General features: G+C 42.4%; 1 protein-coding gene across 1 annotated transcript in view; it reads left to right on the forward strand.

The window, feature by feature from the left end:
* The window catches only part of HTR5A (5-hydroxytryptamine receptor 5A), a 16,234-nt gene extending 3,661 nt beyond the window's left edge, over nucleotides 1–12,573 (forward strand). Inside the window, exon 2 of the mRNA XM_036899569.2 lies at nucleotides 10,959–12,573. Within this exon, the coding sequence (XP_036755464.2) occupies nucleotides 10,959–11,291 (333 nt within the window). The 3' untranslated portion in view covers nucleotides 11,292–12,573. The remainder of the gene's footprint in view (nucleotides 1–10,958) is intronic.
* The last annotated feature ends 2,359 nt before the right edge of the window (nucleotides 12,574–14,932 follow it).

Below are 14,932 nucleotides of genomic sequence, written 5' to 3' on the forward strand. Positions count from 1 at the left end.
TGAGATGAGTTGTCCCAGATCGGTAGAGTAAGTGTAACTGGGTTCTGGGCTGTGGGATGCTCAGTCTTGCCAATAAGTTTGTGGGAACACTTAGTTCCCCATCCCCTACTCTTGGTCCTCATTCACACGAAGCTTCAAGAGAGACCATCAAGGAGTTTTGAGATCTTTACCACAATTGCTGGTTCTTCTGAAAGGCAAAGTTTCATCTGTGATCTGAAGTTCAGATCGCCCACTGATCCACATGGTTTTAAATAACTTGTCAGGACAGTGCTGTGCAGAAGCATGTAAAGCATTGACTAGCTCTGGGGCAAAGGAGCATAACTAGAAATATAAGAAGGGACTGGAAAATCTTCCAAATTATGACCCAAGATTTTCCTCAAGAATGCAAGTCTCAAATTTTCTGTGTCTGAGGTAGCTAGATTCCTTTTCTTTTAGCTTAACAAATAGTTTTACCTTACCTAGAGTGCAGCATGGAGTGTCAGCAGTGGCCCAGGCACATCTAAGGTAATTTTATTACTCAGGACTCCTTGGGTTAAGGCATTTCACCTGGTTTGTTTCCCCCCAGAGCTTAGGTGTATAATCTACTGTCAGCCAATGCAGACATTACTTAATATGGTAACCTTTTTTTTTTTCTTAATGAAAACCTCAGGTTGTCTCACTCTTGTAGGTGGGGTCACTCTCCTCCAGAATCTTTCCCCTGAGACAGTTTTGTCCCATTGGATTCTTTGTAAGATGATGTCGGCCATTGAGGGCACTGCAGAGTCAGTGCTGGGAGTGACCTCACCAGCGGCCCACTGAGTGATCCCTCTGGGTCTGAATCGACATTAAAAAGCTTGATTTCAGCACAGGTTAAAGAACCGGGGGCTGTACAAGAGATGTGATCTGCGTTAGGGAAGTTGCAGGTATACTGTCTGCTTCATGAGATCAGCGGCTTGTTCCTAGGTTCTTGGCTTAGCAGGCAACATCCACACCTCTGCTTCTGGACCTTCTCTGAAGAACCTCAGCGCAGGACTGTTTCAGACAGCTCTAAGTCATCAAGTCATTCACACATGGTGTTCATTTTTAAACAATACCGGAAGAAGATGTTTCTATGGCAAGTTAAAGAAGTGAATGATTCAGAAAGCATGCCACTTATAAACCTTCTCTTCTATTTTAGAACATTTATATTTATAGGTCATGTTTCAGTCATTGAATAATTTGGCTTCTGTTAAGAAATTGGAATATATGAGAGACCAGACTACTTATTGTATATCAAATCAGGTATTGTCCTTTTTTATATTTAGTTTAATGCCCACCAACGAACAACATTAAGTTAGAATTTGGCAGTAGAGTGTAGAAGTTCTGTTGGGAGCAAGGACACTTTTTCAATTATAGAAACACAATCGTGAGATTTTTCCTTCATTGGCTGAGGATTATACAGTTGCTGGATTGTGAGTGTTAAACCAGTGGGTAGTAATAGGAGAAAATGACAATGAATCCTAATTAATCAATCAGTAGAAAAATGTTGGGGGTTTTGGTTAGCAATAGGGATATACTATGTATGCTAACATAAGTTTAAAGGCTTATCATATGTTCTGAAGATGTGTCGATCAATTTGATTGATGTGTGTAATGTCTCTGAGGCAAGGAGGCAAAGCCGTGATTACTGAATTAAAGGGTGGGCTCAGCAGGCAATAGTTTTTGATAAGTGCCACATTGTAGTGTTGATGCACCTAGAACGTGGTCCAGCAGTTTCATATTTGTACAAAACGGCAATTATGATAACCTAGGAAGAATCAATATGGATTCTTAGGCATTCTACTCCAATTAATCTTTCTCCTTGTGATGTCTTTTGTCCCTAAGGACTTCAGGGCCATTGCTATTTCTTTAGTAATGTCTTAAATTATACACAGAATAGGTATTTCCATGTATAGATCATTTACAATCTGATCATGTATACAGGCTGCCGTACATTTCATCCAGAGGCAGACCCTGCACATTAAATTTGTAGATGTCTTGCAGAAGCTAAAGAAGTATTCTGATAATGACCCTGAAATCTTAGTTATAAACTGGCAAACAGGATTATTAATGGTTTCCATTATTGGAATTTTTCCATTAAATAAAATTTACTTCCCTTCAGGCCTTTTAAAACTTACTGTATAGCCACAAATTTTTCTTTCATTATTTTCTTTTATCATCCAGTTTGTAAAATCAACCATGTTTGTAAAGAAATTTCTTTTAATGTATTATAAGTCAAATTGTTTGTTTCCTTTTCAGACTTTAAAACTTTAAGCTGAAGGCTCTATTGCTCAAAATTGTGAAGATAATGGTATTGATAGTGATCCCATATAAACAAGAAAGCTATATTGCTGGTGCCTGTAACTATAGACTATTCCCTTGGAGGTTCAGAAGGACAGGGATGTTTGGGTGATAATATTTCCCTTGGAGTGACTTCCCTGGACAAATTTTAGATAGTTGTCATTTGATTTTTAGCCAATATGGGACCTGGATTCTTCCAAGGGATTTTCTGCTGGCAATATTTACAAAGGTCATTATTTAGGCCCCCAAATCTTTGAAAATAGGGTACTTTTGGAAACTTTACCTAGAAAGCCATATCTTGCATTGATTTCTAGCTTATTTGCTTTCTAATGATATCTGGATAGCCTCACAGAGGATATTTTCTAAATTGGCAATTTCACATTTCAATTTATTTTTTATTAAATTTCCTAATTTAGTCTTGAGCCCATTTACAGGAAAACAGTACAAAACTCAAGCTTCAGCTGTTGGGTTTATACCAGAATACTACTTGAAAGTTTTCATATTTGGTTTTTTATCTTTATTTATTTTATAATTTTGTACCTTCAATCTTCCCTTAAAAGAAAGGCTTCTGAAATTGCTTTACATAATGTATTTTATATTTTTTTATATTTTAAATGTTCAAAGCTGGTTTGTGTAGCTCTTCTCTTTTCTATACTTCTACTTTTAAGGATTTGTTTTTCCCTATTTGAGGGGATTTCATTTAACTAGTTGGCACAGATCTGTAGTCCAGAACAATAAGATTTTGCTCCATACTCTCAAAAAATTCTTAATTCTGTAATAAGGTTTTTTCCCTTTTCCCTAAATTTTAGGAAAATTCTTATTTATAGCCCTTAAGCCTAGACCAGGGTTTTAGTTGAAATTCTATATATTTTACTTCTTATCTGGCAATTTTACAACATGATTTTGTTTTACTTGAAAAAATCCTGAAGAAAGAATAGTTAATTTAGGAAATCAGGGTAAGCTGAATAGAAATAGGATATTCAAGGCCAGCAGTTTGGGAAGGTTACAAAGTCTTGGAGATTATTTTAGAGTTAGAATTGTGTTTAAGACCTTAGCATGCCAATCAAAGAAGCTGGCTGTTAACTGTTTGGTGTTTGTCTCCTATTTAACTTCTCTTAAATATGTTAATTTATTGATTTTTGACTTGTCAGAAGTTCCTCATCAAGTGAAAGCATATATATTTTGGCATGTGTGAAGAAAAGTTCAAGAACTCGGATTATAGTACATTTTTAAAAAGGGGAATAGAAATTCTCAAAGGAGGTATTTGAGACTTTGACTTAGACAAACCATGACACACAAGAAAGAGGCCACCACCATCGGCCAACAGTTTGTGCCTGGGACAGAGTGTCAGGGTCCCCAACTAGAGGCCAGGGAGGGGCCACACAGCCATCAGCCCAACCATCGTTAAGCTGGCATATCACTACACAAAGTGACATTCTTTCACAAATGGCAAGGCAAGGAGGGCCCTCACATGAATTTCACAAAGGACCCAAAGCAAAGTTTATCGATTTCTTTTCACAAATTGGTCATAAGTCTAACAGACCTCAAATCATTAGCCTTCAGGTCTGGCTGGGAATGGATTAGAAGCTTATTAAGCCAATGCTTTACAGAGCACTTCTTTTTGCATTAACTAGGAAAAAATTTCAGGACAAAAACAATTCTATGAAACAAGACTTTGCACATATAAAGAACAGCAAAAGCAAAGCAAGTAGCAGCAGACTAAGTAGGTTAATAGCATAAAAATATTTACCAACTGGTACGTCTGAGATCAAGAGCTCTAATAACCTTACACAAAGATCTGAGCCAATTACCAAATGGTACACCTCTCAGTCAAAAGTCGAGTTCCCTGATACAGAGAGCTAAGCCTAATGACCTCATACAGAGACAATTTTGGTTACAAATCCTAGAATATGAAAATACATAGAGCAAGAAGAGCTCAGTGCAGCTCGTTGGAACTCAACTGGCTGTTGAGACTGATGTGGTTGGCTGCAGATCCAACTGGAGTCTGGGGCTTGGTGGATGTACCTGTGGTCCAAGCGTTCTGTGGACTCTCCAGAACTGTCCAACAGCAATACCACCACCACCTAGTGTCTGAAATGGAAGGACAAAGCCCATCTTTCTGCTCATGTTAGTAGGAGAGATCTCTACTTGTCAGTCACCGTCTCCCTGAGCAGAGGAGAACGCACTTATCATTTTGGGGAGTAGAGACAGCATGGAGTTCAGGACACAGGATGCCCAGAGGCACAGTGAGCTGACGCCTTCCACAGAGTGCAGTTGCTCTGGGAGACGATCGGTGCTCGGAGGTGCACTGATGCCCTAACCGGCCGCCGTTCAGAAGTGAGGCCTGACACCAACTGGTTGTTTTATTCACAGAAGTGTATGTTCACAGAACTTCATTGTCCTTGATTAACTGAAGAGGGTTAATAAGCAACGGGGCTCCTTGTTACCATAGCTATGGAACAACCGGCCTTTTCCTAAGTTTGCAGGAAGGTCTTTATTCCATGCCCTCCCCTTTATTCTCCCTTGGTGTGTAAGACCATTTCTACCTTGAACACCTGATCCATCCATCCATCTCCCATTCTGACAGTGTCCTGGTCCAACCTGCATATCAGCTGAAACCATACTTCCAAGGTAAGATCTCCATCCCTTAATTTCAACACCCTCTTCTGGGTGGTAAGCTATTGATGGTCTGTGATATCCACAGGGAGGTGAAGAAGAATGGTTAGAAGAAATAGAAGAACATATTAGATTCATGATAAACAGTAAGTAGTTGCTTGACACATAACCATTTGGCAAGAATGTGAAGTCTATAATGTGGATACATGTCCCCAAAATAACTCACTTATTTGGAGAGAGGAAGCTAATTGTTCATTTATAAATTTTGTGTACATAAACCTTAATTGTGGGGTATGTGCTCTGAATGATAGCATTAACAAAGATTACTAGGAAAAGGCTAATTTAGCTTGAATTTTTTATGCCTTTTTTGAAACCTACTAGTTCTTTTACTGTGAATCTACTAATAAACAAGTTGAGTAATTGATAGAGTAATTAATAGAGCACTACAGGACTTTGTAAAGTACTTGACTGCAACCACTGATTAGCAGAGAGCAAGGAGCTCAGGGGCCCAGAAGTCAGAAGGCCACAGGGCAGGGACCCAACTCTACTTATGGTTTGAAGACACTCGATGCTGGAAACTCCCCAAACTGCAAAGATCCTCCTCAGAGCTGAAGTCTCTGCCTTGGGAACCTTCTTTAAATCAGCAACACCCTTTCTTCTGTCAGTGATCTGGTGTCGAATGCCAACATTTCACGACAAGATCATGAAAAATGTACATTCTGAGAAGCACAGAGCTCCATGACCAACCCATAAAAATTCCTGACTCAAAGCAAACCACAAAAAGAAAGTATTCAGAAAAATAAAAACATCTAATTTGAATTCAAAGTAGAGTCCTAAGGAGGCTTGGAAGAGGAGCCCATGGAACATGAAGAGAATTGTTAAAACGTGGATTTTGAACCTTTGTGGAAAGGGCCTTATGGATGCGGGCTCCCACCTGCTGTGCTTGGTAGGTGAATATAATGCCCCCGAGGGAACATAAAGTTGAAACACCTGTTGACGTGGAGAAACTGTTGTAAAGACAAACTTAAGAATAAAATAATGGGAAATCTTTAAGGCTATACTTTACTCAACATTAGAACTACCACACAGTGGAAATGTGTGTGATGAAGATAGTACTACTGAACATATATCACAGATGGGAATACCTCATCCTTCATGAGAACCTAGGTGCAACTCCGGGGGTAAATATGTTCCCAGCCCAGGGAAAATTACCTCTGAAGCTGAAATCAGTCAAAGGGAGAAATAAAGTGGGAGAAACTTGTTTATTGTCTACAAGCAGTCATCCACTTTTGCTCACCTGTGTCTCCCACGACCCAGCTGCAAAAGGGACCCCACCCAGTGTCTCTGGTCCAGATATGCCCCTGCTCCCCCTTGTAATCACCTATTGATATGGAGATAGACTACATCTCTCCCCCCCCTTGGAAACATCTGTTGCTATGGAGATGCACTAAGGCCAGGCTAGAGATTCTGGAAATACTGCAATTTTATCCACACTAGGTAAATTTAAATTATACTGGGAGAATCCAGGGTTGTATACAACAACCACCCAAGACCCTTGCAAGCAGGTCTGCACTAAAGGGGCTTAACATTGCTTTACAGGGACCTTGATTTGAAGGGATGGGTTTCTATGAAACTGTTTTATAATACGTGGGCTCCCTTTCCTAATACTAATTCTTATAAAGTTTCTCCCACTTTATTATACAAATATTCAGCTCCTGTCTTAGCCATGGCAGGCAGACAACACAAAGAAATAAAAGGAATCCAGATTGGCAAGGAAGAAGTCAAACTGTCCCTGTTTGCAGATGACATGATATTGTACATAAAAAACCCTAAAGAATCCACCCCTAAACTACTAGATCTAATATCTGAATTCATCAAAGTTGTGGGATACAAAATTAATATACAGAAATCTGTTGCGTTCCTATACACTAACGATGAACTAGCAGAAAGAGAAATCAGGAAAACAATTACATTCATAATTGCATCAAAAAGAATAAAATACCTAGGAATAAAACTAATCAAGGAAGTGAAAGACCTATACCCTGAAAGCTACAAGACACTCTTAAGAGAATTTAAGAGGACACTAGTAAATGAAAATTCACCCCATACTCTTGGCTAGGAAGAATTAATATTGTCAAAATGACCATCCTGCCTAAAGCAATCTACAGATTCAAGACAATCCCTATCAAAATACCAACAGCATTCTTCAATGAACTAGAGAAAATAGTTCTAAAATTCATACGGAAAGACAAAAGACCCCAAATAGCCAAAGCAATCCTGAGAAGGAAGAATAAAGCACGGGGAATTACACTCCCTGACTTCAAGCTCTACTACAAAGCCACAGTAATCAAGACAATTTGCTACTGGCACAAGAACAGACCCATAGACCAGTGGAACAGAATAGAGTCCAGATATAAACCCAGGCATATATGGTCAATTAATATACGAAAAAGGAGCCATGGACATACAATGGGGAAATGACAGCCTCTTCAACAGCTGGTGTTGGCAAAACTGGACAGCTACATGTAAGAGAATGAAACTGGGTTATTGTCTAACCCCATACACAAAAATAAACTCAAAATAGATCAAAGATCTGAATGTAAGTCATGAAACCATAAAACTCTTAGAAAAAAATATAGGCAAAAATCTCTTGGACATAAACATGAGCAACCTCTTCATGAATGTATCTCTCTGGGCAAGGAAAATAAAGGAAAAATGAACAAGTGGGACTATATCAACATAAAAAGCTTCTGTACAGCAAAGGACACCATCAGTAGAACAAAAAGACATCCTACAGTATGGGAGAATATATTCATAAATGACATATCTGATAAGGGGTTGACATCAAAATTATATAAAGAGCTCACACACCTCAACAAACAAAAAGCAAATAATCCAATTAACAAATGGGCAGAGGAGCTGAACAGACAGTTCTGCAAAGAAGAAATTCAGATGGCCAACAGACACATGAAAAGATGCTCCACATTGCTAATCATCAGAGAAATGCAAATTAAAACCACAATGAGATATCACCTCACACCAGTAAGGAATGCCACCATCCAAAAGACAAACAACAACAAATGTTGGCGAGGCTGTGGAGAAAGGGGAACCCTCCTACACTGTTGGTGGGAATGTAAACTAGTTCAACCATTGTGGAAAGCAGTATGGAGGTTCCTCAAAATGCTCAAAATAGAAATACCATTTGACCCAGGAATCTCACTCCTAGGAATTTACCCTAAGAATGCAGCAGCCCAGTTTGAAAAAGACAGATGCACCCCTATGTTTATCGCAGCACTATTTACAATAGCCAAGATATGGAAGCAACCTAAGTGTCCATCAGGAGATGAATGGATAAAGAAGATGTGGTATATATACACAATGGAATATCATTCATCCATAAGAAGAAAACAGATCCTACCATTTGCAACAACATGGATGGAGCTAGAGGGCATTATGCTCAGTGAAATAAGCCAGGTGGAGAAAGACAAGTATCAGATGATTTCACTCATGTGTGGAGTATAACAACAAAGAAAAAACTGAAGGAACAAAACAGCAACAGACTCACAGAACCCAAGAATGGACTAACAGTTGCCAAAGGGAAAGGGATTGGGGAGGATGGGTGGGAAGGGAGGGAGAAGGGGGAAAACGGGGCATTACGATTCGCACACATAATGTAGCGGGTGGGGGGAGGACACAGGAAAGGCAATACATACAGAGAAGACAAGTAATGATTCTATAGCATCTTCCTAAGCTGAAAAGACAGTGACTCTAATGGAGTATGTGGGGGGGACTTGATAATAGGGGGAGTCTAGTAATCTTAATGTTGTTCAAGTAATTGTACATTAATGATATCAAAAAAACAAAAACAACAACAACAACAAAGAAATATTCAGCTCCTGCATTTAAATGTAGATCATACAGCTGAATAACAAAACAGCAGTGTAACCCTGTGTGTCAGATGAATGATGAGTCATTCACGATGGGCTACATTGGATGGCGGCCCTATTGGATGGAGGTCAGGACTGGATCTGAGTGTATGGGCAGAGTCTCAAAAGGTCCAGACATTTTCCACATCAATCTCTTGGAAATAAGGTGGCTTCCCAGAATGAAACCTTATAACTTTTACTAGTACACAATAGAAAACTCCCACAAATAGAATGTGCAACACTGTGGGGTATATCTCATCCTTTAGAGAAGGTTGGTCTTACACTGGGGTTCATTGTTGCATCTTGCAACTGAAATTGAGTATATAAAGGACTCTGAATGGCTTCTGGAGTCAATCTGAAGAGGCTGCTGACCATGGGGAAGACAGGGGACAGTGAGGATGGGTGGCCAGCTGGTTCCCAACAGTGTGCTACATCTCAAAAGCCAGAATACCTCGTTGTGTTTTGTGTATTTATTTCTACTGTTATCCCAGAGCGTTTTATAAAGTCTGGTGTAGATGGTTTCCCTTTGTACCAGCTGTGCTACAGAGAATTAAGAGTTGGTCGGAGGGAGTCACACCCCTGAGTGGCCAGTGTTGAACAAGTGTTGAGAGGAAAGAGAATTTCTGGGGTGCTTAGGAGTCAGGACCAGAATTCCCCTTCCACTGCCATCTTTGGAAAAAATAGTTTCCCTGATGCTCTTTTGGGATTGAGTTTTATTAAGGAAACTGGTAGCTTTCCCTGTTTTCTTTATGCTGAGAAATGAAGCGAAATGAATTCCATGCAATGCACTTCCAGATATGCACCAATAAAGTAAGAAAGGTCAGCGTTCCATCTGGGAGGGAGATTGGGGACAGAAGGGATTTTTCACTTTTTATTTTATGTTTTTTTAAGAGTTGCAATAATATGGACTATGTTGCAATATTTACAATGTTTTTGACTGCACAATAATTGGCATGTCACTGTTTTTCAGGTAAATTGACAGGAAGGCCATCACACGAATTTAGTGATTCACATGTCAACTAACATTGCCTTAACCATAGTGTTCCTGCTTACACCTCAGGTATTCTTTATGAGATAAGTCAGCTCCTCTTGGCTCTAACTTATAAATATGACCGTAAACTGGTTAACTGGCTTAGATTAATGAGACAGATCTAACCCAGCTGATGGCCTAAAAGGCGGTGCGTGTCTTGAGAGCAGTTTGTCAGATGCACTGGGGTCACAGAACCCCAGTGCTGGGAACAGGATTTCCCATCAACATAGACTCCCCTACCCTCCATTGATGACTGATGGGAATTCCAATAGGACCAATTGATTTGCTAATTCAGCGAATTCATCCACTGTGATTTCTACCTGTTTAGGCCGCCTCATCACCAGACACTCCTTATTTCAGTCCCCTAAGATCTAAAAAAAGGGACCAGGATGGAGGGAAGAGCTTCCTTTCCTGGAATCCCACTTCCTTAAAAAAGGGACCTGAACATGGAGGGCCCAGCTTTGCGGGAACCTGCCCTACAGAGGTCGTGGGAACATCTACGGGTCTCTGTTTCCCACAGATGTAGAGGGAGGGGGAGGAACACAGATAAACCCAGAGATAGATAAACATCCTAGTGATGAACTGTGGAAAACAGTAGAGTACCTTCCAGAAGTACAACTCCAGAAGAAAAGTTCTAGAAAATTCTAACATTTTAGAGGGAGTCACATGCACACAGAAAGTTATAAAGGTTGGACACTCTGGTCCTAAGTGTGCAAGGCTTTGATGAGCCTTCAGCACACATTGGATTACTTGTGTGCCTTTGTTACTGAAGTGTTACTGCATGACATGTTTATTCATGTTTTCCCCTGTTGGACAGAGATAGGGAATCCATCTTTGACACATTCATTATGGACACGACCCTTTTCCTTCCATTTCTAAGACATAAGCAGAGACTCGAGCTTTGTCACATTTTCACAGCTGAGGTTGAGCCGCCCAGGCTGCCAGATTCCCACCCCTGAACATCCAGGACTCGCTCCTGAAGTGCGAGAGGCGGGCACTGGCGTCCGGGCTCTGCCTACCCACATGTGGCATGTGGCAGGCAGGCAGGAAGAGGTGGCTCTTCATGAAGCTTCTGCTTGTCTTTTCCAGGTGAAGGCCGCTGCTCAGCAGCCCCAGATGGTGTTCACTGTCCGCCACACCACTGTCACCTTCCAGACAGAAGGGGACACGTGGAGGGAACAGAAAGATCAGAAAGCCGCCCTGATGGTGGGTATCCTCATCGGGGTGTTTGTCCTCTGCTGGATCCCCTTCTTCACCACAGAGCTCATCAGCCCACTCTGCTCCTGTGACCTCCCCGCCCTCTGGAAGGGCATCTTCCTCTGGCTTGGCTACTCCAACTCCTTCTTCAACCCCCTGATCTACACGGCGTTCAACAAGAACTACAACAGTGCCTTCAAGAACTTCTTTTCTAGGCAACACTGAGCATGAGACGCAGGGACAAGAGGGAGTTATTCCCGTAACTCAGTGAAATTTCCAACCTCATTGATTCCCCACCCCCACCCAGCACCACGTGGGAGAGGCAGATCCCTAAAGGTCTCCAGGCCGGTGCTCAGAACAGAACCTCACTTCCGCACTCCTGAGTAGGGACGTGTGTCTTCACAGGAAGTGCTGGTGACCTTATTTACCTAATTTACCTACTATTCCTCACTCCTATCCCAAAGTCCACTCCTAACAGACACAGACTTTTTCTGCAAAATGTCCTCTTCTCTCCAAAATCCTCTCCAGCATGGTATTGTCCAATCCCAGAGAAGTCAAACAATATACACCGGTGGAGAATGAACAGAAAACAATGAACAAAGGTCACAACAGGGACATCTTGGGGATAGGAAACCATAATTCCAAGCTTTCTGGAATAGTCCCCATTTCAACTATTCTGGTAATTCCTTCAAATGGTCCTGGTAGGTATATCCTAATACTTATTGTATAAGTCCCAAATTTGTGCACAAAAATATTGTCTCTAAACAACCACATCAGCAAGTCCAGTAAAAACTGGCTTTAAAGTCTTGTTTGTGGCAACCACAGACACATACAACTATGGAGGAGGCAAACGCCCAGCTGGCTGGCTTATTCTAAAAGGGAGCCCATCAAGTCGGAGCAGGAGCCAAAAGTCAAGTCAAATACCTCCTTCTGTTCTGAAGCAACTGTTCACAAATAGAAAAACCTACTAGCTTCGTAGAATCTGTTCAATCTGCTTATTTGTTCTGGGTTTCATTTGTTTGGAACTAATTCAAATGTTGCTGGACAAAGAACTTTATCCTTGGATCATGAGAGTAGAGGAAAACAGCTGTCACGCAGGTGGTGACCTCTTAAATATAGCTGCATAATCGAGGGCGATGCAGGAACATTCACCAAACACATGCCCTTTAAAGAGATAGTTGATTAACTGCTATTCTTTTATTGGTATGTGAATGTTTGCTCTGAGGCCAGTGCTAGTAACTAATGAGAAAGGCAGAATATGGCAAATGTGGTCTCAGTCCTGTGCAAGCTGGCACATCTGTGTCACTGGTGAGCCAGGACCAATTAAGGGAGGATGTGGTGTTTATAAAATCATAGGAAACCCAAGTCATTACATAAAATTTTGGAAAGATCTTAGACAATAAAACTGCCTGTGATCTGCTCTGTCCCTGATTTTTTTTGAGTGCATGAATTAAAAAATTACATATTCTAATAATCTTTGAATTATTATAATACATATAATTATACATATGCATACTTTGTATATAATGTATCAACTAAGATTTCAAAAATAGGAAATTTGTATTCATTTGTAGTCTTGGTTTAAAGATTAATCTTGCATTTATCGCAAAGATAATCTTTATTCAAAGAGTGTGAAAGAAAAGAAAATGTTACACACCTGTGGGGTGATGACTGATTGTGCCAAATGCAGACCCCTTGTGTATATACACTGACGTGAAATCATTGAAGAATTTACTTGGAAATATCCTTAGAATTTCCTTCTTCCAGTACATATCGCTTTAAGTGCTAAACCCATGAATATTTTAATGTACAGACTGTTCACTTACTCAAGTTAGCTTCCCCACCATTAGTAGGAAGCAAAGAGACCACCAGATTGCTACTATATTCTTATGTTTTAATATGGGAATTGCTCCCCAAATGTCCTTAAGTGCCCACAGCAGAGAGGGCTCAGCTCAGACACAAGGGACCTGGAGAAGGAAGGGTAGAAAATCTTAAACTCTATTCTGTCTGCAGGCCCATGTGAAAGTGTTCATTCTACTCCATAATTTCAGGGTTTGTCTTAGGGTTAAAAAAAAAGGTTTATTTTCTTCAACCTTTTCAGTAAAGTGAAGCTTAAGGAGATGTGGCACATTCACCTGGTGGCTTCAAACACCCATTGACTCCCCAGGATTCTGTACACCTTTTTGGGGAAATACGCTATTGTAAAACGACTGAATCTCCTACTAAGGTTATTATTAGTATAAGATGAGTAAGTATTGTCACTTTAATACTCAGTATGTATCCAACACCTTCGAGATGTCACTTAAAATTTACATTGTATAAAACACCCTCTCCTGGAATAGGAAACACTACAAGAAGGAACAGTGTATTGATGCAAAAATTGATGGTTTTCACCTTTTAATATTAATCAAGCACCTGCATTCAACTAGTTAAATCAAGTTAAAGGTTGTCCTAAGTACCCCGTTGCCCTTTGCTTTGTTCCAACAGCCCTAGCTGGGGGTCATGTGAACACTGGACCCCATGAAGGCCTAGAAACATTTCCCTCACGTGACCAGACTGACAGCAGACCTGTGACTGTGTTTAATGATCGGAGCGGATGTGCGGGAAGCCACCCTCTGTTCTGTTGGTTGCAAGAGTGTAGGTGTCTGAGAGGAATCGTGCTAAAGGTGCTGAAAGGGAAGGTAGTTTTCAAAAGGAAAAGCTTTGAGGAATTAAGGTTTTACTTTTGTCATAGACATAAGGGAAATTCTACCAAAAGCATGTGAGTGGCTGCCGTGCTAGGTATTAATAAAATTAAAAGCTACAATCCTTCCATCCATGAAGAGAGAATAAAGTCAGCCCCTTCTTTGAGAAGAGTAAGCAGATTGAAACATGGCCCTTCTCCCGAGGAAGGGAATGACCTCTGACCAAGGAAAGCAGCGAAGCCAGGCCCCCAGCCCGAAGGTGCTGAAGAGGCAGAACTCACGACCTAGTGAACCAAGCACTCAGTTCGAAGCAAAGGCCCGAAGGCACGTCGACGCAGCCAGGCTCAGAGCCCCCGCACTCCCGGGCCCGCAGCCTTCCTCGCCTGCAAAGCCAGGCATGTGCGTCCCTCCAACCTTCCTCCAAGGTCACCCCCTCCCGACTCCTCTGCCTCCCTCTGCCACTGTTAAGGATCCACGGGTCACCTCGCGCCTAAGCAGGTGACCCAGGTCGTCTCCCCAGACACTGATGAGCGACCTCCCCAGCCCAGCAGCGGGAGACGCGGGCTCCCCGGGGAAGCACCACAGCAGGAGGGGGCCCTGCGGGCGGGACGTGGGCTGGGCGCAGGCCTGGGGGACCGTGGACCGCTCACGGTACTGAGCTCCGGCAGAGGACGGACTGACCTCGGGCCAAGCAAATTAGCTCGGAGCTGGGGGCGATCCCGGTGCTGCTTCTGGGAGGCACTTCAAACTCCCCAGGCCTTGGTGGTCACTGTCCAGGCAGTTAGCATGGGCTCCCACACGCGGCTCCACGGCGCACAGGCCAGGCTGAGCTCATTTGGGGGGGCTGCAGGCTAAGCCCCGGTGAGGAGACGCCGGCGCAGCCGTTGCCAGCCGCTGCGAAGGCTCGGCGCCCGGATCGCCGGGAGGGGCCACGACGCCTCTGCGCTGACCGTGCCCGGAGCGCCGGCCTCAGGTTTCCTTCGGGCGCAACGGGCCAGCGGGTGTGGGGATTCACGCTGGGAGACTGCCTGGCACAAGTCTTCCTCCGGCTCTGGGAGGTCAATGGAGCCTCAAGGCTCGAGGGGGAGCTTCCCAGAAAGGCCTGGGGGCGCAGGAGCAGAGCCTCGCTCGTTGCACAGCGGCAAGGGGCCCCCCCGCCACGGCACCCTGGGGTCAGCCGGC

This window comes from Manis pentadactyla, chromosome 7, assembly GCF_030020395.1.
Source record: "Manis pentadactyla isolate mManPen7 chromosome 7, mManPen7.hap1, whole genome shotgun sequence".
In the NCBI taxonomy this organism is placed as follows: Eukaryota; Metazoa; Chordata; class Mammalia; order Pholidota; family Manidae; genus Manis; species Manis pentadactyla.